Below are 27,497 nucleotides of genomic sequence, written 5' to 3' on the forward strand. Positions count from 1 at the left end.
AGAACAGACTGCAGAAATGTGATGCAGCAACCAGAAATTATGCCATTAATGCGCTTGCATCAAGCCCACACAATGACTGCAAAGGTCTAATTTAGACTGCACATATCACAGAGCTACAGGCAACAATATTTATCAGCTCTCCCATTTCAGCACATGAGATATCAGTGTCTTTGTTGGATCATTTTAGGCTTTTGATAAGCCAACAGCTGTTTACCTTGAGGACGAAGGACAAGAAACATTATGCATCCCTGACAGTTTAATAATTATTTTATACACCACTCAGATCATACAATGAAAGAGAATGGAACTACCCAACAGCTAGAGCACAATTACCGCATCTTTCTAATGTAGAGACAGAGGTAGGCTAAAGAAGGCTGACGCCAAGGAGCTCCACTCTAGAGGCATTTAACACACTGATATTTATTTTTTAAATTTCATAAAATTTATTCACCACCCGATTATAAAAAGCCTCGAAGGAGTGTACCAAAAGATAAAACAATAAACTTGAGGGGGAGGAATCTCAACTGTACTTTAAAACATACAAAAGTTAACATACTAAATATTACCTCAACTTTCTAGGCATCTGGGTAGACTTGTCTAAACAAGAATGTTTTTAGCAGGTGCCAAAAAGAGTACAGTGAATACGCCTGCTTGATCTGAATAGGCAGGGAGTTCCAAAGTGTAGCTAAACAATTGAGTTCTTACAAATGCTGTTATTATGTGGCACATGTAGCAGTGCCAATTATGCAGAACAAAGTGGCCAAGTGGGCACATGTGGGGTAAGGCAATATATAGCTACGAAATGCATAATAGTTAATGACTGTGGACTAAGACCAGGACTTGAACGTGGAAGATCTGCATTCCACCTAAGCAGTCTCGCTGTGAGATGCAACACAACATCTTAATAGCTTCATAGTTGAAGGGAAACAGCAACATTTGAAAAGGAACTTTGGAAATTAAAAGTGTTATTTAATAATGAGTAAACGGAAGATGTCAATTGTTGACTGGTCACAAGTAACACCTCAGGGCCATCTAACATATTACACAGGTTTGCCATCAAGGGTACCCTCAACAAAGACTTCAGCCAGTCACTGTGCGCTGGTCAGGGTACTATGATCAAACGTCTGCAAATCTGTGTCAGCTGCAGCCACATATTACATTATTATCTGCACATTTTTTAAAGTATTTCCAAAATGAAATGGCTGGAGTGACCCTCAAAACTGTTTTTTAAGGAGAACCCAAAATTAATAATTTATCTGATGCTTTCCAATATGTCAAAAGCTGACAGTGCTATTGCTGCTCTCTATCAGGAAGCTGGGAGTTCTTCAGCTATAATTTTGAACAGACATGTGCAACTTAAATTCACATAGCAGCAGTGATAGATGATCTTTAATAAGGCACTGACACATATGGGATAAGCAGAGGTTTAATTCTTTGAGCATCATATTCTTTCGAATGCTTTGAAAACAAAATTAGGAGGACAGGGAAAGTTAATTTAGCAGAGGAAGGGAGCATCATGCCAGGAGAAAACAGGAGATGTGAACACAGAGGGGCAAATTGAGTAAAGAGGGGAGCAAAAATTTGTGCACTCAAATTACTACTTTCCCCCTTTTCACAAGCATACCTGCAGCACTGAGGAACTGAGTCATCAATAAAAGGTTTACTTCTCAATGGCCCATGGAAAGCACCAGATTTCTGATCAACCACAACAATCTAGTTTTCTACAATAACACTAGACGTCTTCCATACTCATTAATGATATCACTGAGGGAACATAATTACAGAAAGCCTGTTGCCTAAATATATCCTGAGTTAAAGGCAAATACTGTTCAAATGAGGATCTTGGGACAAACAAGGAAAGCAACAGGAGGGACAATGCAGAGACAATGTAGATGTGATCATTGCAACTGCAGAAGAAGAGTCATTCTGAAATTACAATTATGGCAAAATGAGAGGTAACAAAATGGAAGAGTCTGTAATAGTCTATTAGAGTGACACCTGGAATATGGACACAAGTGAGACAGAAATTTTTAAAGCAGAAACAGCAGCCAAGGGCTGAGAAGGCATGAATCAAGGTTAAGGACACAGGGTCAAAGTCAGCAGAGTTTTCAAAGCAACCAAAGAGGTTAATAGACTGAAGATAAAAAAAAGGAGTGAGTGACAGAAGAGGGCAAATGAGACAGGCAGAGAGAACAATACAGTAGGTGAGTAAATGGCAGATCTAATTACTCAGACCCAGATAGCAAATCTAGCAGACACTTATCGGACAGCTGTCTGTCAAGCACCAGCTATCACCTCTTACCAGCATATCCGTGGCCGTGAGGTAGTGCTTGCTAGCCATGCACTGCTGCAGCTTCTGGGGCACTTGCTTGATGTTCTCAATCTCATCCAGCAAATTCAAGACGTGCTTGTGCTCAATGCCTTCAATCCACAACTTGCGCAGTTCATCCCGCTTGCAGTGCAGAAGCATCTTGCAGGAAAGCAAATTCTCCTTGACCTGGAAAAAATACACCACAGCAGCTCAAGTGAATTTTGGTTCTATGGTCCAGCCCTTATATTGTCTAAAGGAACCACCATGTGCACAAGAGGCAGGTATGAGCAGGCTTGGGGGGACCCCAAAGTTTGCAAAGGTACAAAAAGGTATTGGGGGGCTCTCAAGCAGGGGGGAGATCCTCCAAATCATCCCTGTAACTGAGCATGCCCATTGGTCATGGAATACTGAGTTTGCGGTCCACGCTACAGAAAACCAGGAGGGAGGGTAAATGAAATGGAATATCCTGGAAAGAGTTCAAGCTAGCCGTGAGCACTCCACATTACAACATGATTTTTCAGGGCCCCACATGTAAAGTATATGACGGCCATCAAGGTTGACTTGCCACTACAAATTAGAATTATCTACGCATCATCCTCCACACTCCAGACCACGATATGCTGCAGCCTAGACTAACAGGGGAAAACACACAAACACACACACACAATATTTTTTTCAAATCTATAGCCTGCCGTTCCAAGAAGGTTCAGGGTAGGTAGCAATGGATTAAAAACTGCCAGCGATTATGGATTAGGTGAGAAAGGTGAAACCAATGGTTGGTTTAGTTGCCCTTACGTCAGAGAGACGGGGCAGCCTTTGGTTATCATTGCCCAAGTTCCTCCAGTCCTAGACAGGCAGAACAGGCAAAGTCCAGATGAAATGGGGAGTTGAAGCAGTGGGAGTATAAGAAAACAGAAGCTCAGAGTTTTAAGAAATGATGGGTAGGAATTTAGCTAGATAGTTCTTCAGAAAAATGGAGATGGCTTCCATTTCGAAAAACAAAGTTACTTTCTAAAATGAGGTCAGAGGAAGGTTTCGAAGGAGAGAAAGAAAACAAAATAAGAAAAAAGTAGAGATGAAGAGGTGATGAACTACACATCAATTTATAGCCTGAGGCTGCAAGCTTCTGGTCATAATTGAATTACAAAAACCTGAATGAAACAGTTAAAAAGACATTATGCTAAAACTCTCAACCTTAGATGCAGATCTCTCAACCCTTCTCCCTAAAGCCAGTCTACACAGAAAGATTTATGACATGTTCTTGCTTATGCTTTAGCAAATTTTCATTGGAAGGATTTAAAACACAAATACAGTAAACACCAGACATCTCTCTGCAAATTCCTGCTCTCCAAAGACAGATACAGACAACTGACTTCTGGAAGCAGCAGCTATACATTGGTATATCCCCAACATGGTACAAAAACTTTTTCTTACAAACAGCAGTGAACAGCAAAGATGGTTGGTTGTGTATGTGCTGCTTAAGAATAGAAGCAGAGTTCTTATAAATTAATTAAGTAGCAGTAACACAATGTACATAGCTCAGTAAGAATTAGTACTAAGCCCAGCTGAAAGCAATGGAATTGATTTCCCTAACTTTTGTTGGATTATGTCCAATTCCTTCTAACTCAGAAACTTCAGTTCTCCCCCTTCTGGTCTTGCATAGAATGCAGATTTCCCCCTCTTTAACAGGTGGCTGACAAGCAGGCAACACCTCCCGAGCAGGGTTGTTATCAGTAGGCGGGAAATGAAACAGGTTGAAGCACAAATATGGAGACATGTCGATGCACAAAAATGTGTTTTAATGGAATCTGATCTCATACACCTCCACACTGCTGCTGCTGCTGCTACGAAAGCCTGCAAAATGTAGCTTGCTTTCAGTGGAAAAGGCCAACAATAAAAACAAAAGGCCAGAGCTTTTCCTTGCATTGGCCAGGATCCAGAGAACTACACTACTTCCAGAGAACTACTCTACAGTACTAGTTTTATACCCACAAGAGGTGAACCATCCCACATGGCCAGCTGCTTTTAACACTGCAGGAACATGCAAAGCCAGATCGTTGTTAGCCAGAGGACTCTGTTATCTAAAGCACACTTGGGACTGGGAGTCACATATCCCACTCAACATTCCTGAAGTAGTTATTTGGATTCCAGGTGCTGCATATTACAGCAAGGGTGAGTAATCTCCCACTAGATGTTGTTGGATTCCAACTCCCACCAACCCCTCCTAACATGGCCAATGGTCAGGGGTGATGGGTGTTGTAATCCAGGAACATCCAAAGGACCACGGGTTCCCTACCCCTGGATGCCACTATAGCACCAATCATACAAGCCCCATACACGTAACAGAATGCTAAATCCAAATGCCCACACAATACTAACACATAATGGGAAAATAGGTCCAGAGATCAACCCTAGAGCTGCTCAGGAAGTTCTCTTTTAATCTGGCTTCAAAGTTTTGCACCTTAGCCGATGCCAATCAAGACTCAGGTGCCAATTCCACAACTGCAATGAATGTTTTGAGTGGTGTACAAACTGTGGCTTCATTTATGGAAAGAAAGCTTAAAGCAGTGGGGGCCAACATTTTGTTAAGTGTGGAAGAAGTGGACTAGGAACTGTGAAGGGATATCAAGTGGACTAGGAAAAGAAGCCACCATTGTTCTCTTAACAAATATTAATTAAAAACAAGCTGCTTAAAATAGCAATCACATCCTTCTTCTGGCTAGCTACAAAGAATGTGCTTTGATATGTTTGGAGGTATGGACTTCAAGGAAATAACACTGAGCATGCTCAGAAGGCAGGGAGGACTGCTCTTCAAGCATCCCTACTTAGCCCTACAGAGGCTGAAATTGCCCTCATAACAACAGGAGGGAGAGGGAACCCTCACAACAAGGGCTGGAAAGCTAACTATCCCAACACTCAAATGCCACATCATTTTTTCTGACCAGGGAAGGACCTCTTTGTCACAGTTATACTTTCGGATTAGGACTGTATAAGTGGTGCAGACCAGTAGGTTGACAAAAATGTCTGCAGAGCTTCTCTGAGTTAAATGTAGTATTAAAACATGTGTGGAGTAGGAAAGAGTTTGTGGCTGTGAGATTTTGGAGAAAATGTTTTCTTTTAAATTGCTTGACATTCTTCTTGAGAGAGCTATGTCCCAAAAAGCCCAGCCTCCACTGAGTGTTGTGCTATTTGCATCCTTCTTGCTAGTAAGAGAAAATCCTGAAATCAGATGTTGCCTTTGGTGATCTGAGGGATCATGTCCCTAAGCAAAAAATGCTGAGTTCTGTTCAAAAGAAAGCCAGGTGTTATAATAATTGCAAAGTTAAGCACGATGATATTTTGAACTATTTAACCAGTGCTTTAAAAAAATGTTTAGAGGTACTCTCATTTTCTTACTCATATTGAAATACTGCCCCTCAATGATGCCAAACTTAAATTCACAAAATGTTTAGGGATATGTGTACACCTGCATCCCCTCAGAAAAAAAGCACTGAATTTAACCAGTTCACAGATCATTTCCCCCCACCCTGGTTCTAAAACCTAGACGCTAGACTAGAGCATGCTTTGAACAAAGCATTAACCGTTAGCTCTTAGAGACATGGTTCGAAACTCTCTCTCATACACACAACTACTAACCTACCTCTCAAGGCTGATGAGCAAATTAATAATGTAAGAAAAGATTAATAAGCCTCAATGACCTTTGATAAAGCAGTGTACAATTCTAAGAAAATTCAAAAGGAAAGAAAAAGCTGTATTAGAGTTGTTTTCAATCCCAAACCAATCGCTCCAAGGACAAAGGCAGACAAAAAAAAGTCTGAATCAAGTATATATTATGATGGAAGAAGTCTCTCCAGGTCTATAAAATCTGTCACCTTATAGCTGTGAGGGCAAGACAGGGGACACAAAAACGGTAAGACTGCTAATTTAACAGGGCAATCAGGAAGAAAAAGGAGGGAGGAAAAGAAATCAGACCTAGTATGCTGACTGTCACTTCCCAAGAGGTTAAAGGAAAGCTCCTTCAATACATGTTGACTGAATCTAATCAGGAACAGTAAATACCAAAAGGTCCTTCATCCTCTGTGGTTATTTTAAGGTGGTATCTCAAGGTCACTACGCCTATACATTTGGTTTTGACCTGTGCAGAGCTTAATTGTATTGAGTAAGCCTGGACTATGGTTTATTTCAAATTTCGTGTAATTGATCTCTGCCTTCACAGAGAGCTGAGCTTTGTACATAAATCCCTGAAATGAACTTCCACCCTTGGAAGGGATCAGGCTAGCCTCACTCCTCTTTGAAAATACTAAATGAATTTGAAAGTTCAAAAGGGTTGCCATTCACAGTCTCCAGAGGAGTGATGCCCTTCTCTTCTCAGACTGCCAGTTTGAAAGGAGCCCTCCACTCTGCCTGGGAAGCAGGACATTCCATTCTATGCATGATATGCTCAGCCCAGCCTTTACCTACCCAGGTACTCCACCATGTATGCCTATGCCTCCAGACAGGGTTCACTCCATTCTGCACACCTGTATATACCCATCCATCTGCTTTCTGCAACGTTTATTGGTTTTCGGCAGGAATCACAAGCAGATGCAGAATCTCACAATCCTATTCCTTGTTCACAGAAACCGATGCAAATATATGTAAATGCAGACACCCTAAGCTTCCAGGAAGGACTGGAGAAATATTGCCATCACTATTTAGCAAGGTTGTGTCACATTTTTATTCACAAGCCCTATTGAGGCTGAAGAAGTAATTCTACAATTCTAGAAGCCACTACCATGTTGTTAAAGAGCTGGATGGTAATGTGCCTGAGATGAAAAGTCAGGCCTCCTGAACTATTTGGGCAAACATGCATATCAACTTCCCACTGCGTCGGGAAGATAAACAGCGTTTCTGTGCGCTCTGGTTTCTGTCACGGTGTTCCGTTGTGCCAGAAGCGGTTTAGTCCTGCTGGCCACATGACCCGGAAAGCTGTCTTTGGACAAACGCTGGCTCCCTCGGCCTGAAAGTGAGATGAGCGCTGCAACCCCATAGTCGCCTTTAACTGGACTTAATTGTCCATGAGTCCTTTACCTTTTTTACCTTAAACACACACTCACACGAGTGTATCTGAAGTCTATCTGAAGAAGTGTGGAAGCACATTGTGGGAGTCATAAAGCCATGGCAGAGGTTTGTAAATACTGCAGGGTACCTCCGGACCTCGTGACCAGCACTCTGAGCTTTACAATGTATTGGAATGTAATGACCCTATATGGCGATGGGGGCAATAAAAGCTTGACCGGATGAGGTAACATGAAATTGGCAAATGGCCATGCGGCTGGACAGAACAAAGGAGAATAAATCGGAGAAGGGCAGACAGAGGGGCTGCTCTCTCTTATTATGAAAATATTGCAGGCTCTCTGTGTCTTTATTTTATGCTAAACAAGTGCCATTTGTGACGGCTGGCTCCGACAGCACATGAAAGCTTATACCAAGAACAAATTTAGTTGGTCTCTAAGGTGCTACTGGACAATGAGCTCAATGAGAGATCTTTCCCAAACAATGCTAACTGTGCTCCTTTAAAATTAATGTTAGGCAATAAAGCCAAATGTTTAAAGATGCAAGACATGTTCTCGCACACCAAGGTATGGTTCCCTCCCTCTTATGAATCAACCCAGGACACAAAAGGTAACAATGAAATGGGCAACTTCCAACATATATGCGGACACTTTCCCAAACTACTGAGTAGCCACAGTCCACCTGACAACTCTTAAGCCAATGTAAGCACCGCTCACTGCTCTATAGGAAGTACTATTTTAGAAAACGCTGCCAGTTTTTACACATGCCTGTGATATGCAGATCGGTTCCATGTTGATGTTTTCAGTATAATTCTTAACCTTTAAATTCAAATGAATTATGAAACAATAACCAAGCTAAAATTTCTTCAGACACCATCAAAGTATTTCAAGCAGCTAGCAAGAAAAGAGGAAGTTCAAATTCCTTGTTCAGTGCTTATCCACTGGAGAGGCTCTGCACTCAAATAATATCTGCAATGGTGAGGAGGAGGACACCTATTTATATATCATAGCACCTATTTTGTGGATTTCTCTCCCAAGGAAAGTCGGCCCTAACTAGTTTCTGTTGCCAAGTAAAAAAAAGTTCAAGAAGCCTTTTCTGTTCTCTGAAGGCTGTTGTTGGGGTTTTTATTCAAGGACTGGACCTGCTACTGACTCTAGAGCTGAGTTTTGTGTTTAGGTTGGTTTCCTGAGTGTAAAATTTCACACTGTGACAAAACGTTCCTTGTGTGGGTGGAAGAAATTCCTGCTCTCTGGCTTCTCCTCCACCACCAGCCCACACCCACAAAAGCCAAGAGTCAGGATCAAGGGGCAATAGAACCAGTAGAACAGGCAAGGGACGAGGAACAAAGAGCAAGATCAAAACACAAGATCTTATCACTCAAGCAAAGCACCACTGAGACAATAACCAGTCTTATACTCCTTTCCACCCAGGAAGAGCCGATGTCCAGCCTGGGCACAGTTAGTCCTAGATAAGCAGCAGTTTGCCACATGAAGCCATGTTCAGCAGCTCCTGATGCTTTATTGCAGTGCTGGATAACAGAATCCGTCTAGCAGGCCAGATCCTGCGCTTCTTCCTGTTGGCTCCCTTGACAAGTGGGCAGAGCTGCCTACATGTCAATCATCAGATTCACCATGACATTACCAAAAGAATTGGGAGACTACTCTTAAGTGTGCTTGCTATTCTTCCTTTGCAGATGCAGTTTCTTATGAGTCCAAGCCATGGCTGAAAAGGAAATGTGCTGTTGCTGCTGTTAATTAAATTTATATACCACCTTTCATTTGAAGATCACAGGGCTGTTTACAATATAAAAACACAAGCCAGGGATGTAAAGGAAGAATCAGGAGTACATTTACAAGCATGCCCTCAATTCTTCTTCTGTTTACCCATGGTTTAAACTTTCCAGCACCTGACAACTTATAATATCAGACCCAGGAAGGTAGGCCTGGTCAGTCTGGCGGGTGAACCTCTAGGGCTTTACAAGCCTATTTAAGCAAGCAAACCAAAGCATTGGGACTCACCCCTAAACTGAACAGGGAATTGTGTTGATTTCACTATGATTAATGGAGTGCTTCATGATTTGTGTAGTGCATATAACTCTGGTTACTTGTAAAAACAGAACAGCAGGTAAATAAGTAAGTAAATTAAATCCAGGCTTGCACTGTGTGGGAAACACCAAATGCATATTGGCAGAAATGAAGCATTTTCTCTTTTGCACTGCACAGCCCTTCACCTGCTTGATCTTGTTGCGCGAGTTGGTGATGCGCTCCGTGATGCTCTGGTAGGTGCGGATGGCAGTAGTAAGTTCAGTGTAGTGCTGAACAATCAGCTCATCCAAATCATGATCACACTTCTCGTATGCTTCTTCCAGCCGACCCTTCTCATTTTCCCTGTCCTCAACATCGTCACTGGTGGACAGAGTCCTAAAAAAAGAAGAAAAAAAGCAATTGAAGAAATGGCTTCACAACACAGAAGGCCTCCATCCTGGAAAGCTGCCACTACTTTATTGTTCCTTATAATTCACTGAATGTTATTTTCAGATCACAGAACTGCACGCAGACGACCTGTCACTAGCATCACACACTGCATAAGCCAGAGGTCCTTTAAAATCCTCATTAGCTATTGTACGAAAGGACTAATGAGGTCAGCACTCATCGGATCTGAAAAGACCTCCCACCATCATCACCTGTGTGCATCTTATTATAATTTATGTATTCATTCTTATCCTACTCTGTCTCATGATTTCAGGGTTTTATTAGCCCTATTATGTGAAATGGAAGGCTCAATATCCAGCAAAGAGTTCATATTGTACAACAGATAATCAGATCCTGGGGAAACAAAGGGGAGAACAAAGGAAAGCCTGAATCTGTACCCTATATTAAAGCATGCAGAAAGACTTTCACTCTGGAGCAAGTGGGGCTGATCAGACAATTTTAGGGGCCTTTACTGATACAGACATTCTCTTGCCATGCGGAAATATATTGCAAATGCTAAGAGCCCACACATGCCTAGCAATCTCATTGCTACCATACGGGTTAGTTTCAAACCATTAAAGACTGTCCCTATCAGCTTAATTCTTAGGCATGAACTTTCAAAACAAATATAGTTTCTGAGTAGAAAAAATGAACATAGGCAGCATATTTATTTTGTCACAAGACTAGACAGCAGAAGGCTTTTGCTGCCTACATGGTACTGACTGTATGTAACAACATACAAAGTGCCTAAGTGATTCTTGTACTGGTTGTTTTTTTCAAATTGAATCTCATTATTTCAAAACTTCTATAATGATTTTTCCCCTCCCCAAAGTTCACTTTGATCCTGAACTTTTGGAACTAGCAGTGGCAGCAGGTCTCAGCTATTCCAAACAGCTAGAATTTTCTCCCACTATTTTTTAATAGAATGTCAGAACAGTCCTGGCTCTCACCTTTCTGACTTGCCAATAGATGTGTGGAAGCAAAAGTGTTTGTCTATTTCCTTTTCAAGGTCTGCTCAGATAGTTTTGAGCAATAGGTCAAGTGGTTTGAAAGGAAAATCACTGAAGGTCAACATAGCTCTCCACTCTTGTACAATTTGCCTTTCAATTCTGAACTTGTTGAAACAACTGAAACTATGCCCACCTAAGACTAGGGACTCAGCTATACAGCTGCAAATAAAACATTTTAAACGTGTTGTAAAGTACAATATGCAAATGTGACACTAGATGGCAAAAGTGAGCTATGGCAAATTCAATATATTTTTCAAAATGTTTTTTTAAAAAGCATTTTCACTTTTTTATATGTGTGTAGATTTCACCTCTGACACAGTAAAGAAGCACAGGAGAAAGTGAGAATGAATTACAGTCAAATAATAAGTCCTCTCTTTTTCTGGAAGTAACAGTACCTACAGAAGAATAAATGGAAATGGGCCTATAATAATTATATGGTTGAGAAAACAGGAAGGAAATTATTTCTCAAGTGTGCCCAAAAGCTTTCAGTACAGACACTGGAAAGAACAGTGGGAGCAGAATGCTAGACCTTCTTAATAATAAGTCCCAAATCAGAAATACTCAAGTGCACAAGCCTCTTTTCCAAAGTGATGGCTTTGGACCTATCACATTCGTAAGAAAGAACTGATCAGAGAACTTAGAACATTAAAAATACCAAGAATATAAGAAACATATATAAATAACAACTTAACTCATGCTACTAAATGCTGACCAAATGAAAGGACGACACTCACATCTGGATAATCATCTATTGTGTCTTAGCAAGACTTAAATGGGAAGTAAAAAAAGCTGAGAAACAAGTGTCAATAATGTTTAGCTACTGTTGATGTTGTCGTTTAGTTGTGTCCGACTCTTCGTGACCCCCTGGACCAGAGCACGCCAGGCACTCCTGTCTTCCACTGCCTCCCATAGTTTGGTCAAACTCATGTTTATAGCTTCGAGAACACTGTCCAACCATCTCGTCCTCTGTCGTCCCCTTCTCCTTGTGGCCTCCATCTTTTCCAACATCAGGGTCTTTTCCAGGGAGTCTTCTCTTCTCATAAGGTGGCCAAAGTCTTGGAACCTCAGCTTCAGGATCTGTCCTTCCAGTGAGCACACAGGGCTGATGTCCTTAAGAATGGATAGGTTTGATCTTCTTGCAGTCCATGGGATTCTCAAGAGCAGCCTTTCTCAACCTATGAGTCCCCAGATGTTGTTGAACTACAACTCCCATCACCCCTAGCTAGCAAGGCCAGAGCTCAGGGGTGTTGGGAGCTGTAGTCCAACAACATCTGGGGACCCATAGGTTGAGAAAGGCTGCTCAAGAGTCTCCTCCAGGACCATAATTCAAATGCATCAATTCTTGGTGATCAGCCTTCTTTATGGTCCAGCTCTCACTTCCATACATCACTACTGGGAAAACCATAGCTTGAACTATAAGGACCTTTGTCGGCAAGGTGATATCTCTGCTTTTTAAGATGCTGTCTAGGTTTATCATTGCTTTTCTCCCAAGAAGCAGGCATCTTTTAATTTCATGACTGCTGTCACCATCTGCAGTGATCATGGAATCCAAGAAAGTAAAATCTCTCACTGCCTCCATTTCTTCCCCTTCTATTTGCCAGGTGGTGATGGGACCAGTGGCCATAATCTTAGTTTTTTTTGATGTTGAGCTTCAGACCATATTTTGAGCTCTCCTCTTTCACCCTCATTAAAAAGTTCTTTAATTCCTCCTCACTCTCTGCCTTCAAGGTGCCCATATTTTTACACAGGGAGGGCACTTTGAAACAGGCATCTGACTCTTGAGCAACATTTCATAGTAGCATATAAAGCATGTTATAAAGGAAGAGGAAGCCTTCAATATATGTAGAAGCTGAACAGTCACCAAAAGAATACAACAAAAACACACGTTTTCCTCTTTTCTTTGGCAGGAGGAAGTTGTGAGTCTCCTGATTAGTGTCATCAGCATCCTGGATCTCCTCATTAGCACCATTAATGTATAGACCAGACAGAGGGCTTTTCTCAGCCTGAGAGCCACACTCCATCAACAATAACCTTCTGTGGACGGACTTGGATCAGGCAGAGCAGGGGTTAGCAAACTTTTTCAGCAGGGGGTCATTCCACTGTCCCTCAGACCTTGTGGGCGGCTGGCCTATATGGGGGGGGGGTAACAAATTCCTATGCCCCACAAATAACCCAGAGATGCATTTTAAATAAAAAGATACAGTCCACTCATGTAAAAACATGCTGATTCCTGGACTGCCCATGGGCCGAATTTAGAAGGTGATTGGACCAGATCCGGGCCCCGGGCCTTAATTTGCCTACCCATGAGGCAGAGGTAACAACTGCATTGTTGAAGCCTCTTTTCTTGAACTGAGAAGTGTGCAGCTTGAGCAATGGGACTCAAGCCCAGTTCTTCTCTCTATAGAATCCTTTAGACTGTAAGGAAAGGAAGCCCCCCACCCACCCCCATCCCCGCTGCAAAAAGCACTACATGGGAGAAGGAAAGGGCTTATTTCCCATCAAATTATGAACTTTTTTCACAAGACTCTATTTGTATTAGTCCACAATATTTTGTTCCATATTAATAATTATCCTTCTTCTCAATAATAAAAATCCTCCCTCAATTTAGCTGGGAACCATTATTATTATTATTATTATTATTATTATTATTATGACAAAAGTTTTTCTTCACTTTCAGACTGTTACCATGCTCTTTTCAGTCAGAGCCTAGCAAAAAGCCCCTGAAAAAAAATCACCAGGTGTGCCATTATGATCCAAACATTATGTTCCTTCAGAGCAAGGCAAGAGTTACTTAATATTCTCAGGACTCTACATACATTCCTGCTGAGATTGCAGAAAAGTAAATGAAGGGAATCTGAACACTCACTGTGGTCCCATTAAAATGTTTGTTGGAGCAAAGTCAACAAAGTGTTTGCAAAGGAGGTAGGGAGGAGGAGAAATGAAGTGTTTGCCCTAGCAAAAAAAACCAAAAAACTTTTCTGCTTTCAAACTTCTGAAAACACTACTGCAAACAGAAGGCAGGATAATAAATACATAAATATTAAAAGGCTGGTGTATATTTCAACTTGATCTGCTGGCAACCACGCACCTCAGAAAATAATAAGCTATACTGCATTAATTACCTAGATAAAGGGTGGTCAGCCTTCAGGCTTGTGGGAGCTATGGGGGGGGGGGCGCTATTAGAACCCGCAAAAAAACTCACCAGAAAGTGGTTCAGAGGTGGCACCATTCTCTTAGAATCAAGTCCAGTATCAGAACTATGCTGACAGTCCTGTCACACACAAATCCACTCTTGGTTTTTCCTCCAAAGCTTCATGATCCCTCCGGCCCATGGGGCACATTCCCTGACACCTGCAGTGTCCTGTCTCCCACCCGCCCACTCTTTTCTCAAGCCCAGTTTTCTCAAGCATACGTGAAGGACAGTAATTTCAGGGGTTGCAACTGGAATGGTAAGAGTCAACCCTTTCTTTACAACAGTGATTGCCCTCAAAACCATCCCTCCCACACTCCAGTTAGGTAACTGCTGATGGGCAGGGAATGAGTGTGAAAGGGTGCAGAGCACGCACTATGCCCACAACAGCTTCTCCAGTTTGCAAACCTGCCCACAGGCCCAGAAAGACCATGCTAGGGGATGCCAACTGAATTTAGAAAGGGGGAGGCTTTTTTTAAAAAAAAAAAAAAAGAGGGGGGTTACTATTCTTAAACAACAGTACAGTGGTACCTCGAGTTAAGTACTTAATTCATTCCGGAGGTCCGTACTTAACCTGAAACTGTTCTTAACCTGAAGCACCACTTTAGCTAATGGGGCTTCCCGCTGCTGCTGCGCCGCCGGAGCACGATTTCTGTTCTCATCCTGAAGCAAAGTTCTTAACCTGAAGCACTATTTCTGGGTTAGCGGAGTCTGTAACCTGAAGCGTATGTAACCTGAAGCGTATGTAACCTGAGGTACCACTGTAAGTCAAAAATCTTGAAGATGTACTACAAATCACTCAAAAATCTACCTTATACCTAGCTTATAACTGATAACTAGCAACCCCATTGTTCTAGCAATTGTCACTTTTTCAAAACCAGCACCGCATTTTCCAAAAGGCCTTATCTCCTGCAGCTCCTCTGAGAGGTTTACTGTGTGTTCATATTAAATCTGCCCCTCTTGGACTAGATCTGGCCACAAAGACAAAACAACATTGACTATGCAATGCCAGCCAAAGCGGGATAGTATCTTGAAACCGTATGCAATGGAACTTATATTTCAGAAACACATTTATTTGCCACCCTTCAGTTTCAAAACTACCTCTGGCATGCACATAATGAAGTCAAGTCATGTACAACGCCCTGCTAGTACATTATCTAAATCTAGGACCTTGCTCCATTCAGGCAGGCATTTAAGTCCTTTCTATTTAGGCAAGCACTAATTATGCTTAATCTTTAAAGATAATATTTATTTCAAGGGATTCTCAACAGTACCTCTTGTTTTGCCATTGCATAGACTGGATAATCTATGCGGGTTGCATCCAAAGCTAGTCAGAGTAGACGCATTGGAATTAACAAGAATGACTAACTTGGGTTTATTCATTTCAATGGGCCTACAAGCAGAATTTAGCTAGATACAACCTTATGTTTTAAATGTTTATTTTGGCTGCACTGTTGTGATTTTATTGTATTCTTCTGTGAAAGCTTTTTTTGAAAAATGGATATATGCATTTATAAATAAAAGCGGACAAGCCTGCCAACTCAAGAACTGCAATAATATGCAATGTTTTAAAAACACAAAGTTACTTTTAATGGGAATGTAAGAAAGCATGCAAACAGCCATGCAATTTGCCACTTGGCTACTCATCCAGGCTGAGCAACAACAAAGAAATAGAAGGTTAAGGTTTTTGTTTTATTTTTTTAAAGGCGTTAAAGTGTGTACTTTTCATTTGGGCTAATTTATTAAAGGCAAAAAAATTGACAAGAAGCTGAAAAGGCAGTACAGGGTGTCTCTAGGTTTCAGCTACCAAGTAAGATCAAGGAGGAATGGGTGAGATCCAGGTTATGTCCCTTATGTGCTTCATGCAAATAGAGGGGAGTTGCAAACGACAAAAATGATTCCTCACTCTCCATCCCTGCTTTTTGCCATGACAGAAAATACTAGTGACAAGAAGATTCACCTAAAATAACAAATGTGGGTAAATGCACTGAACCAGCATTTCCATAGAGAGCAATCACTCCCTTCTAAAAACCAGCTCAGGTGGTTGAGTGCCTTTCCATTTATGTAGAAGCAAAATGCTTGATACTTTATGTGACTGGCACTTTTTAAAAAAGTCTAATATTGGCTTCTAAGAATTTTTACTCCTCTAAGAATTTCAAACTACTAGGGGCTGATTACAGGTCTGGATCTAGCAGAGGCGAAAAGAGGCATGTGCTCCAGGATGAAGTTTAGAGGGCCTCCCCTGCTCTTCTAGTGAAGCAAGCATGAGAGCCTCTGAGGGACCCTTTTGTCCTTGGAAGCCCCCTTCCCACAGCCCTGTGGAAGGCAGGCAGGGCAGACAAGGGGTCCTAGGAAGAAAAGATAGGAGCACACTGCCCCACACATCCTGCCTCAATGGTGTAGCCACTAAAAGGAGAGAGGGAGGGAGGTACTACAGATCAGGCAGAAAGGAGTGCTCGGAAGCATGCTCAGTTGCACTGGTGGAGGTGCCTCCACCAGTCCACACCTCTCCCTGGGCAGGCTCCAATCAAGAATATGGGGAAGGGTGCCCTTGGGTGGGTCTCTGCTGTAGGAGGAGGTGCCTTGCTACTCTCAGGCTTACTTGGGAGTAAGTCAGCCACTCCCATTGGGCTCCCGTAGGGCTGCTGGCAGGGAATGGTACCATCACCACACTCAAGAAGCCGAGAAGGGAAGAATATGGAGAGACTCCCAAAGGAATTAGGAAGCACTTAAAAAAAAAGACCATGATATTTTTCTTGGTTAGCCTCTAATTTTCTTTTTGGTCATTTTTATTAGTTTTGAATGGCATGTTTGAGTGGTAGCCATCTGTCAGGGAACATTTAGCTGTGATTCCTTCACTGCAGGGGATTGGACTATAAGACTCTTGGGGTGCCTTCCAACTCTACAATTATATGATCCTATGTGTGTGTATCTTGCATAGCTGAAAAGCCAGCTTTAATACAATTAATCTTATTTATTGAATTGGGGACAGCAGCCCTTATCGTGAACTTCTGCTACTGGAAACTGGCTATAACCATCATATTCCCCGACTGGAGTTCATAATTAGGGAGAGTGGGGACAGCAGTGCAGACCATTGTCCCATGGCAAAATCTGTAGATCTAGCACTGTCTGGTTAGATCAGTTCTTGAACAAAGCTCACAAAAAGACTGCCTAGCTAAAATCAGGGCTCACAATTAACTTTAAATTGAGCTGGGCCTGAATCCATGGAAGCAGCTCTGCCCACTGAAAGAGTGCTGTGATGCAGAAGGAGGACTGGATTGCTTATCTAGATTCCAAGAAACAAGGTGGTTGCGTTGTGTTTTTTAAGGGTGGTTTAGTGCTGCCCTGAACCATTTTTATACATCTCAGAATTGATTCAGACATCTGAAATCATTTTCCTGGGAATAAACAATTTGTCAGTTTTATTTACTTGAAAGCAACTGCTGTCTTCATTGGATGTCCTCAGAAATATCACTTTCATTGAGGTAATACAATATTTACTTTGATTAATGAGTTAAAGCACGACACTTAATCGACTAAAGCATTTGATCAGTTGACAACCCCAATTCATAGCAGTGGAAAGAAGCAACACTGAATTAAGACCTCACAAGACAAATCTACAGACTCCACTCTATTGCATGGTACAGAGGAACAACAGATAATTACTGCACCAGTCTGCAATATTAGGCAATCAATCAGAAAACAATTTGATAATTCGCCAGCCCTGACAACCTGCTACTCTAAAAAACACATACTGGAAGTGAACTTCTGCCATAAGATTGTCATCACAACAATTACATGTGGAGAAAGATACCACACAAAGAACATAAAAGAAGCATCCTCAGACTGACTACATGTGCCACACATGTGATGTCATCTGTCCTTGTGTGTCATATTTTTTCCTTTCCATTCCACATCTAAATAGGAAAATTGGGGAGGAATATGACTCCTTAGGCTTCGTGTTAACTTGTTTTCACATATTTTACCATAGAGTTTCATTAAAGTTCAATTTTAAACATCAGCTAAGATATATTTATTCTACAAGCTATATCATTGTTTTGTTGAGTTAAATCTGCTCCATGGTTTAATGTTCAACTTTAAACATGAATGTGTATTTTTCCAACCTTACTATTCTGCCAGAAAGACACACCTAAGGTTTCAGCAAATGCCTTTGGCCATGTTAGATGGCCATTAGAGAAAATACATTTTTGGCTAGAGGCACTGTACCTATGTCTCTGATTCCATAAACGATATTCCTCATTATCCAAGACTGTCCCATTCACAAAGCTGTTACAGCTAAATTCTTTCCTCCGCTACCTTAACTCTGGCTCATGGTTTAATCTGCATAAAATCAATTTTTTGCTAGAACAGAAAGATCCATCATGGACAGGGTTGCTTCTTTTGCATTAGAAGCACAGAGATCTGAACAACTTCACATGAACTCACAGGAAAACAAATGTTTCAATATTATCTGAATGGGATTATTTTTCTTTGCCTTGTTACGTAATTCTGAGCATTTATAGCATTACGTAGTTCAGATACGAGGGCTGACAGGGATCTCTGGCCATGAACAAAAAACCTGGAAACCTGATGAAACTGATCGATAAAGAACAGTGGACTAGATGGAGCTTTTGCCTAATCAGGTAGTCCTAAGGATCACTTCAGGAGTGCCTGGCGGGCTCTGGTCCATGGGGTCACGAAGAGTCGGACACGACTAAACGACTAAACAACAACAAAGGATCACTTCACATACAAGCTTGTTGGGATCATCTAAAAAAGGTCTACTTCAGGCAACATTTATTCACGCTGTAAAATCTAAGAGGAAGCAGAACAGGATTCTTTCTGTGGTGGCCTCTCTTGGAAACGTCCATCTAGCTGTTCATTTTAAAAGGATGAAGAACCACCTTTTGACAGGAATTAGCTTATCTATAAAAAAGTAATTTATTAAAACATACATATGGAGTTCACATATCATAGCACATTCACTATGCTAAAGATGTTCTGGATGAGAATGTGTGAAGTGAGTTGAATACTATAGAAAGGAAAACTAGGAAAACTATGTTCCTTCTCTATTGTCTTTGGCCTCTGAAAAAGACACTCCTCTTTCAACAAGCCTTCCAAAATCTTTATCTCAGCTTATATATGTCTAGGGAGGAGGGCTGCATTTCACTCTGTCAACCCTAAACAATAAAAGTGTATTTGATCACCAGTCATCACTGACAACAGTTCACTGGTCTGCATCCAAAAAATGTAGCATTGCCACAAGTTTTCCACTGCATGCTTTTTAATTTTTATGTACACTGCTTAGACAGAAACTTTGGTAATTTAAGCATTCTCAAATAAATAATAAATAGTAAATAAACATTATTTAAAGCCCACGTTTGGACATGGAGTATATTCTAGTAAGTGTCCAGAGGTGTGTGCGTTCACTGCTTTCAGAATATAAGAAATCTTATTTGAATGTTATAATTGAAAAGTTATTTTTAAGGACAACTCCCATATGAAATTATCTACAGCTTCTGGCAGTACTTAACCTCAAAATAGATATCTGATAATACATTCTGAAATCCCATTGAAGCAATTACACAAATTGGCGGGGGGGATAAGCTAAAATATACTCAAGATAAATGAAATAGGGATATTTAGTGATTTAACCTAAAATGCATAACACATTATCTCATTATTTCTTCAATTTCACTGAGCATACCTATTTAGAAAGCAGGGCATGTGGAACAAAAAAGGCGAGCTGAAAAGGCTACAGATTAAAATATATGGGAGATAAAATATGCACCTGGGGAACCAGCCATTTGCTGGAAGGTATATCAGTTTGTACCTGTTAATAGAGATGGACTGTCGGAACGAGGGATATCAACAGCAAGAACTGACAAGTGCCCAGACACAACTAAAATCCTTCCCTCAGTGGAATTTGTGATACAGCTCTAATTCTCAGAAAGGAGAATGTGTTGTCAACTGTTATCACACTGCCAAACTAGGAAAGCTCTCAGTTCTTTGCATCAGGCTCAATGGGACAAGCTGATTCACCAGTAGAGATGGACTTGAATTTTTAGTTCTGTTATAAGACACTAACTATGCTTGTTTGCTGCTCCGAGCAAAGCAAACCCAGCTTAACCACAGCCTCAACAAGGTACCTCAGGAAAACCTCGCTTCCTTCAGCCTCAGCTTCCAGCCTACCCTTACCCAACAATATTAGAATGATAAGACATAACTATTGTCCGAATTAAGATGAGGTACACAGAACACTTGAATTGTATTACAGTGGTACCTCCGGTTACGAACTTAATCCGTTCCGGAGGTCCGTTTGTAACCCAAAACTGCTCATAACATGAGGCGCACTTTCACTAATGGTGCCTCCTGCTGCCGTGCTGTCAGTGTGCAACTTCCACTCACAAAGTTCGCAACAAGGGGCATCTACTTCCAGGTTTGTGGAGCTCGTAACCCACAGCGTTCGCAAGGAGGACAGTACGTAACACGAGGTTCCACTGTATTGCTCTTCTAAAACCGAACTACTAAGTATTTGCATAGTACATTCACAAGCATTCTCTCCCCATTCCTTACAAAGGCAGGCCAGATTTGGGGGGGGGGGGGGAGAGGTGCTGGTGATGAGAAATAGGAGCTCACCATAAGGCCACCACATGAATTCATGGTTGACATATCTGAGCCAGAGATTGCTTAGCTTGAATCTTTAACCATACTGCCACACCACACCAAGCACAAACAGGCAAGCCAAAGAGTGAGTTAACAATGTGCTTTTGGAGCAGCATGGGTCTCTTAATCTCAGGTTTGAGGTTTCAAGCCCCACATTGGTCAAAAGATTCCTAAATTGCAGGGGGATGGACTAGATGATCTTGGACTAGAAGAGAGCTTGTGCCTTATCAAAACGTATTTAATTCAACTGCCTTGCTGGCACCTCTTAGCAAATGTTCCTGGTAGTTTGAAATCACTGGGCCATTTCAGACGTCATGCTAAACCAAACCAAGGCTAAGTATGAACAGGTGAGCACTCACGCGGGGCGGGGGGGGGGGAACATGGCTGCCTTATTCTTCTGCTCCTGCTGCCGCTACCAAGAGCTAAGTCATAGTGTATGTAGCTTGTGTTAGGTCCCAACCTGGATGCATGGTTTATCTCCCACAGACTAACCTCAAGTGGTAACTGGTAAGCCACGAAGAAGCCTGGGTTATGGCTCATGCTTTTTCTAGAGCAAAACAAACTATCAGCCCAGCTTCAGATGCAACAGTAAGCCAAACTATGGCTTAGTGTGGGGTAGTGAGGTGGCAGCAGAAATGAAGGAGGAATGAGGAAGCTGCAATTTTTCCTGTGCATTCCTGCATACTCATTCATTCATGCTCAGCCATGGTTTAGCCTAGTGAATTGGGCCTCTACTACCTATAAGAACATCCATCAGTATACGTAAGCTATGACTACCTTCTCCTTCAGTATTTACAAATATATATAAACTCACTCATTACTTAATATTAAGTCCAGATTAGTTCAACAGGATTTGCTCTCAAGTTAAGCATGCATTTCAGTATTAGTGGATACCTTTCTATACTAATTCCTTATTTCCTTTCTGAAATTCGAACTTTATTGAAACCAGATAATCCTTCCTAACATTCAGAGTGTGTCCCAATGACAAAAACAGTCTCATTACGTAACAACCAAACTTTGTTTTCCCAATTAAAGAAGGCCTTTAAGACAGAAGGTTGGTGGGGTTGTCATTTTTAAAGCAATCCTTACAGGTCCAGTATTATGCAAGTTTACTCAGAAGTCCCACTGTGTTCAGTGAGGTTTACTTCCAAGTAAGGGTGCATAGGACTGCAGCCTGAACTAGATAACAAAAATCCTAACAATAAATAAAGGCAGATACATTCACCAATTAAAAAAATTCTGACAAGCTCTCACCAAGACATAGCATTTGCTAAATGCCAGATAGCTTGTTTCAGAATACAAAAGCCGTTCCAACCAAGTAGGGGCAAAACAAAAGGTTAGGAGGAGGAGGAGGGGAGAGAAAGAAATCAATAGAAGCACATAAACATATCCCTCTAGAAGACAATATTGTCCAGTTTGTCCTTCACCAGTTGGCTGGATTTCTCCACCCAGTACACTACATTTCAAAGATACAAATACAGATCGAGTTGCATCTCAAACACTCCGTCCACTGAGAGGTTTTTAGACAGCAGCTACAATTACAGCCTTTAGAATTTTTACATCCATTAGGTAGTTGTCAACCATGCCTTTAAAACTATACCCAGCATAATTTTATTTCACCGTAAATTGGTGCATTAAAAAACTCTGAAGAAATGTTGATACTTTAACAGATACCTAAGAAATGGTCAATGGATTATTCACTAGCACATTACAACTGAGGAGATAAACTAGAAAAGGAAAGTAGTCCATAAACATTGCAAAGCAAAAGATGCATTTTTTTTCCTAATTCATGGCAACACGTTAAAGACAGGAGGTCTATGATTTCCTATTTCCCCATACATTAGTTTGGCAAGTGACACAGAATGAGGGATCTAGACAGCTAGGCAAAATAAAGGCACTAGACCCACGGCAGTCTCAGGCAGCCTTCCCATCAAACTCTCTGTGCCTGCTGAAGGACTGGGCAAAGAGAATGAATCTTTCTTCTCTGCAGAAAAATGGGGTGAGGGGGGACACCTGTTTCAGTTCTTATCCAAAGCTGACTCTGGGTGAGAAGAGACACACCTCTTTCCTGAGCCTTTCTTGCTTAACAGAGTGTTAAACCATCTCAATGCAATTAGGATGGCAAGATGTTTAAATAGTATAGCATCCACTAAGAGTGACACGAAGAGGCTTATGAGGTGGGTATGTCCTCTGGTGTTGCTCGTTTGGTCAGAAATCATTGTCCATATTAACGTCGATATTTGTGGATTCTTGTGATGAGGGGACTAACGGATGGACAACAAAAATGGATCCTGCAAGTTTTTATTGCTGCAAAGAGATCTATATATACTTCAGGGTTGCAAAGACAAACACTCACTATCCATTCCTCAATAGTCTGAAGATTTTACCTGATTTTATTTGAATGCATATTATAATTGTCAATTTCCTTCTTGGACTTATGGAGAGGTTACGGTAATATATATGTTTACATTAGGATTGATGGGTTATTTAAGAGGAAGAGTTTGGATTTGATATCCCGCCTTTCACTCCCCTTCAGGAGTCTCAAAGCGGCTAACAATCTCCTTTCCCTTCCTCCCCCACAACAAACACTCTGTAAGGTGAGTGGGACTGAGAGACTTCAGAGAAGTGTGACTGGTCCAAGGTCACCCAGCAGCTGCATGTGGAGGAGCGGAGACGCGAACCCGGTTCCCCAGATTACGAGATTACCGCTCCTAACCTCTACACCACACTGGCTCCCCATCTTTATTATCTTTTATTATCTTTTTGATGGATTATTATTATTGTTAAAGTGATCTGACTTTCTTTCTCCCCCTTACTTTTGTCACATTTGCTATTTTTTTAAGAGTAGCATGACTATATCCTCCTTGGGACAAGTGGCACATCTGTAAGAATCTCTGTTTATTCAGAAGTTCTGTCCACTAAAAAAGGGCCTGCACTATCTGAAATAATTTAAAGCAGGGGAGGTTAAACATTAGTCTTGGGAGCTGAGCTGATTCCCCCCAAGCATTTTTTTTCTGTCCTGCTCAGATCCCACCAATTTTGGTAGTAGCAGCAATAAATAAATAATATGTACACCTCTCTGCCAGCCCAGCACCCCAGTAGGGATACAGATCAAGTTGATTATTTAATTAGTGGAGTGGGGCAATAACCCCCTTCCCAGCTGATCAGTACAGGTCAGCTGTGGGAGGTGAAGTGCTGCTGTGAGTGCCTGTGTGCACAAAAGATTATGGATTGGAATGAGGTCCCAGGGGGGCCGGAGATGGATGCATGTAGCCCTTGGACCAAAAAGCAGGAGACACTTCTGACTTAAAAGTCTCAGCCGTGGAAAATATCCCATTATGGTTTCGAAAAAAAGTCATTAGTTGTTTTCCTGAATTAAATGCTAGGCAATAAAGTCAAAGGTAATGGGCCTATTTGAAGAAGCAGTGGCATCATTCATTCATTCGTTTAGCTACTAGCTATTTCTATACCGCCATATCATAAAATACTAGGGTGGAGTGTAACAATAAAAACACCATTAAAAATAATGCAAATACTAGTTAAAGTGACTGATTAATCAATAAATTAAATATTAAACAACTGCAGAGGCCTGCTGGCATAAAAAGGTCAAGAGATGCCTGAAAGTCAAAAGTGAGGATATGTGCTGAATCTCTGCTGGAACAGTGTTCCACACCAAATGCCTACCTTCTAGTTGAGATCAGTCAAGCCTCTATAACACTGATGACAACTAATAGTGCTCCTCCGGATGATCTCTGCGATCAAGGTGGGATATAAGGGCTCAGGGGACATAAGGTACCCTGGACCCAAGTTGTTCAAGACCGTGTATATCAACATAAGAAGCTTGATCCTGATGCAGTAGCATATGGGCAGCCAGTGCAGATGTTTTAGACCAGAGGTGTTGTATGTTGCTTGGCTGGCTGCCTCATGTGCAATCTAGCCACATCTATGAATCCAATTTGCAGTAAATTTTAGCAAAAGATATGTCATCCTCAAGCCTCCAGAGTATGTTCGATTTCACTGAGGCCCTCAGCGGCAAATAAATTCATTCAACTCCACCAGAAATCCAATCATGATTGAGAACACCCTTTTTTTTCAGAATTTCATAATAGGAAGGAAAAAATGGCGCCTATTCAGAACAGTCTTTCTTTTCTTTTTTAAAACCCAAGCTCCTGCTAAAAGAGCATCCACTTTAATTTCCTTTGTGCCATTTACTTTTTGCAGTCAGCTTGGACAATAAAATTAATAGGTCACCTTTCATTTCCAGTCAGTTTTACTTTCAAAACCTCATATTGTACCTCAGCACCGCAATGCCTTGATGGCAAACACGGCAGGAGCAAGCTTCCAGTGCCCACACAAGAACTATTTCAATCGATTTCTTTTGTATCCTAAATGTCAGAACTCATGAGATCAGTTTTCATTAACAGCTCTGTTGTATAATCTTCTAACTTACATTTTCAACCTAAGCTACAGAAATGAACAACCTTAGGTTAGGTCTCTCAACCCCACATTCAATATATGGAAAGGGGAAGGCAAAAATGCAAGGTAATTTATCCATTTACGCAGTTCACAAATCGCCATCTGACCATTACTGTGAGAATAAAACAAGGTAACCGCAAGCAGCACCCTGGTCTCCTTGGAAAAAAGGGCTTGTGTAAAAGTAATAAATAAATGTGAGCTCTGGCCCTCATGCAGTCCTTCTTTAAAACACAATATGGTTAAATACAACTTAAATAATAATATCAAGTGATGAACGGCAAAGTTATTTGTATCACTTGATACGATGATAATAATAATAATAATAATAATAATAATAATAATAATAATAATTGTATGGTCTGACTGATTAAAGGTAGTTCAGGTGAGATCATCTTGGGGAGGCACAGGAATATATCCAACTCTGCAGCTCCGTTTACACAACAGACTTCCAAGTGCACACAATGGAGCTTCCTTTTTCTGTCCTGCTCTTCCAGATCCACACCTACCCTATAAAAAAGCTCCAGAGAGTGCGAGACCCTTTTAACTCTCTGGGATATGATTTTTGAGGTGTTGTGGGGGAGGGGGACCAAATCCACACCAGTTTAAGGTTCCCACTTTACTGCATTCCAAAATTAAACGGAGTGAAACTTCACAAGTGCAAAAAAAAGAAAGATGTTACACCAATCCATTCACATTCATAAATAAGGGATTCTGCATAAATACAGGCTGACACATGAGTTTATAACAACCAAGTGTGTGATCATAAGTGCCATACCATCTACCCGTATTTTAGAAAGGAATGTGAACAAAACAGCAACACGGTGCAGATGGAAAGTTAAAAAGGTAAAGGTAAAGAACCCCTGACAGTTAAGTCCAGCCACAAACGACTCTGGGGTTGCGTCGCTCATCTCGCTTTACTGGCCGAGGGTGCCGACAATTCCGGGTCATGTGGCCAGCGTGACTAAGCCGCTTCTGACAAACCAGAGCCGCACACAGAAACGCCATTCATCTTCTCGCCGGAGCGGTACCTATTTATCTACTTGCACTTTGACGTGCTTTCGAACTGCTAGGTTGGCAGGAGCTGGGACCGAGCAACGGAAGCTCACCCAGTCGCAGGGATTTGAAACACTGACCTTCCAATAGGCAAGCCCTAGGCTCAGTGGTTTAGACCACAGCACCACCCGCGTCCCCTCAGATGGAAAGTTACAATACTCCAAAAGTGGGCAGGGACAACAAATTGGAACACTACTGTCAGGGGTTCAGAAGGAGAGACACAGGAGGGGGAGCAAATGGAGAGTGAGGAGGAGGAGTCCGAGGGGGGTGGAGGCAGTGACAGTGGAAAGAGTTACTCCACAAGCCTCTCCAGCAATTCGGAGGACTCACAGAAGGGAGCGCCAATGGCCAGAGCGAGGGGGGTTCCAGGGGGGAAGCCCCAGGAGGAAGGGGCTAGCGGGGAGTCCCTGAGCAGCAGTTGGAAGTCAGGACCAGCCTCCCCACCAGAGCGCAGTGGGGAGGGGGAGTCCCAGGAATCGGGACCAGTGTCCTCACCACCAGCGGGAGGAGAGGAGTCAGGTTTGGCCACGCCCACATCGGGAAGCGGGGAAACGGTCAGGAGGAAGGTTACCGGCTGGGCGCGCGCGCCAAGTTCAAATGTACAGGCGAGCGGCACAGCAGGGAGCCCGGGAAGGGAGCCAGGTCCTAAAGCCCGCCGGAAGGAAGGGCAGGACTCAGGAGGCTCAGCGTCAGAGGAGTCCAGGAAGGAGGAAACCCCAGAGGGCAGAAGGACCCAGCGAAGGAAAGAACAGCGCAGGAGGTGGAGCCAGGCTAGGATCTTAAACTGGTGTGGGAGGAGCAGTGAGTCAGAGGGGACTTAGCCGGTCTAGAGTCAAGACGTGGGGCGGCACGCCCAGAGCTTTGAAATGGAAACTAAACTTCAATAAAGACTTTTGTACATTACATCCACCGGGTGTTGGTCCTCTGTGAGCTGGGACCTAGAGGCAGTCCTGACAACTACCAAAAAACGAAATTGAGGAAAGGTTGATTTCAGAAAGCAACAATGTGGGAAGGCTCTATCCAACCTACTCACAAGACGTAGGCAGCACAGATTAAATCAACTAATATCAGTTTCCCTCAAAGAGGACCATTTTATCCCATCAATAACTGTATTGGATATGAAATTGTTTTATATATGTTTTATTGTTGATGGTTTTATTAAATTGCTTCAGGATATTTCATAGTGATTCATAAATGTAATTGAGGGTGGGATTCAACAGTGCAAGCATTTCTGCTTGCCAGATGGAATGAAATCTTCTCTTCTC

At 41.9% G+C, this 27,497-nt stretch overlaps 1 protein-coding gene across 1 annotated transcript in view; it reads right to left on the reverse strand.

Annotated features, from left to right (window-relative positions):
• EXOC4 (exocyst complex component 4) overlaps positions 1–27,497 on the reverse strand; it is a 351,415-nt gene that overhangs the window by 320,109 nt on the left and 3,809 nt on the right. Inside the window, exons 2-3 of the mRNA XM_083700107.1 lie at positions 9,597–9,786; positions 2,303–2,497 (exon numbers count right to left, since the gene is read on the reverse strand). Coding sequence (XP_083556233.1) covers positions 2,303–2,497; positions 9,597–9,786 — 385 coding nt within the window. The remainder of the gene's footprint in view (positions 1–2,302; positions 2,498–9,596; positions 9,787–27,497) is intronic.

Source organism: Podarcis gaigeae (genome assembly GCF_964106915.1).
Source record: "Podarcis gaigeae genome assembly, chromosome: 10".
Taxonomy (NCBI): Eukaryota; Metazoa; Chordata; class Lepidosauria; order Squamata; family Lacertidae; genus Podarcis; species Podarcis gaigeae.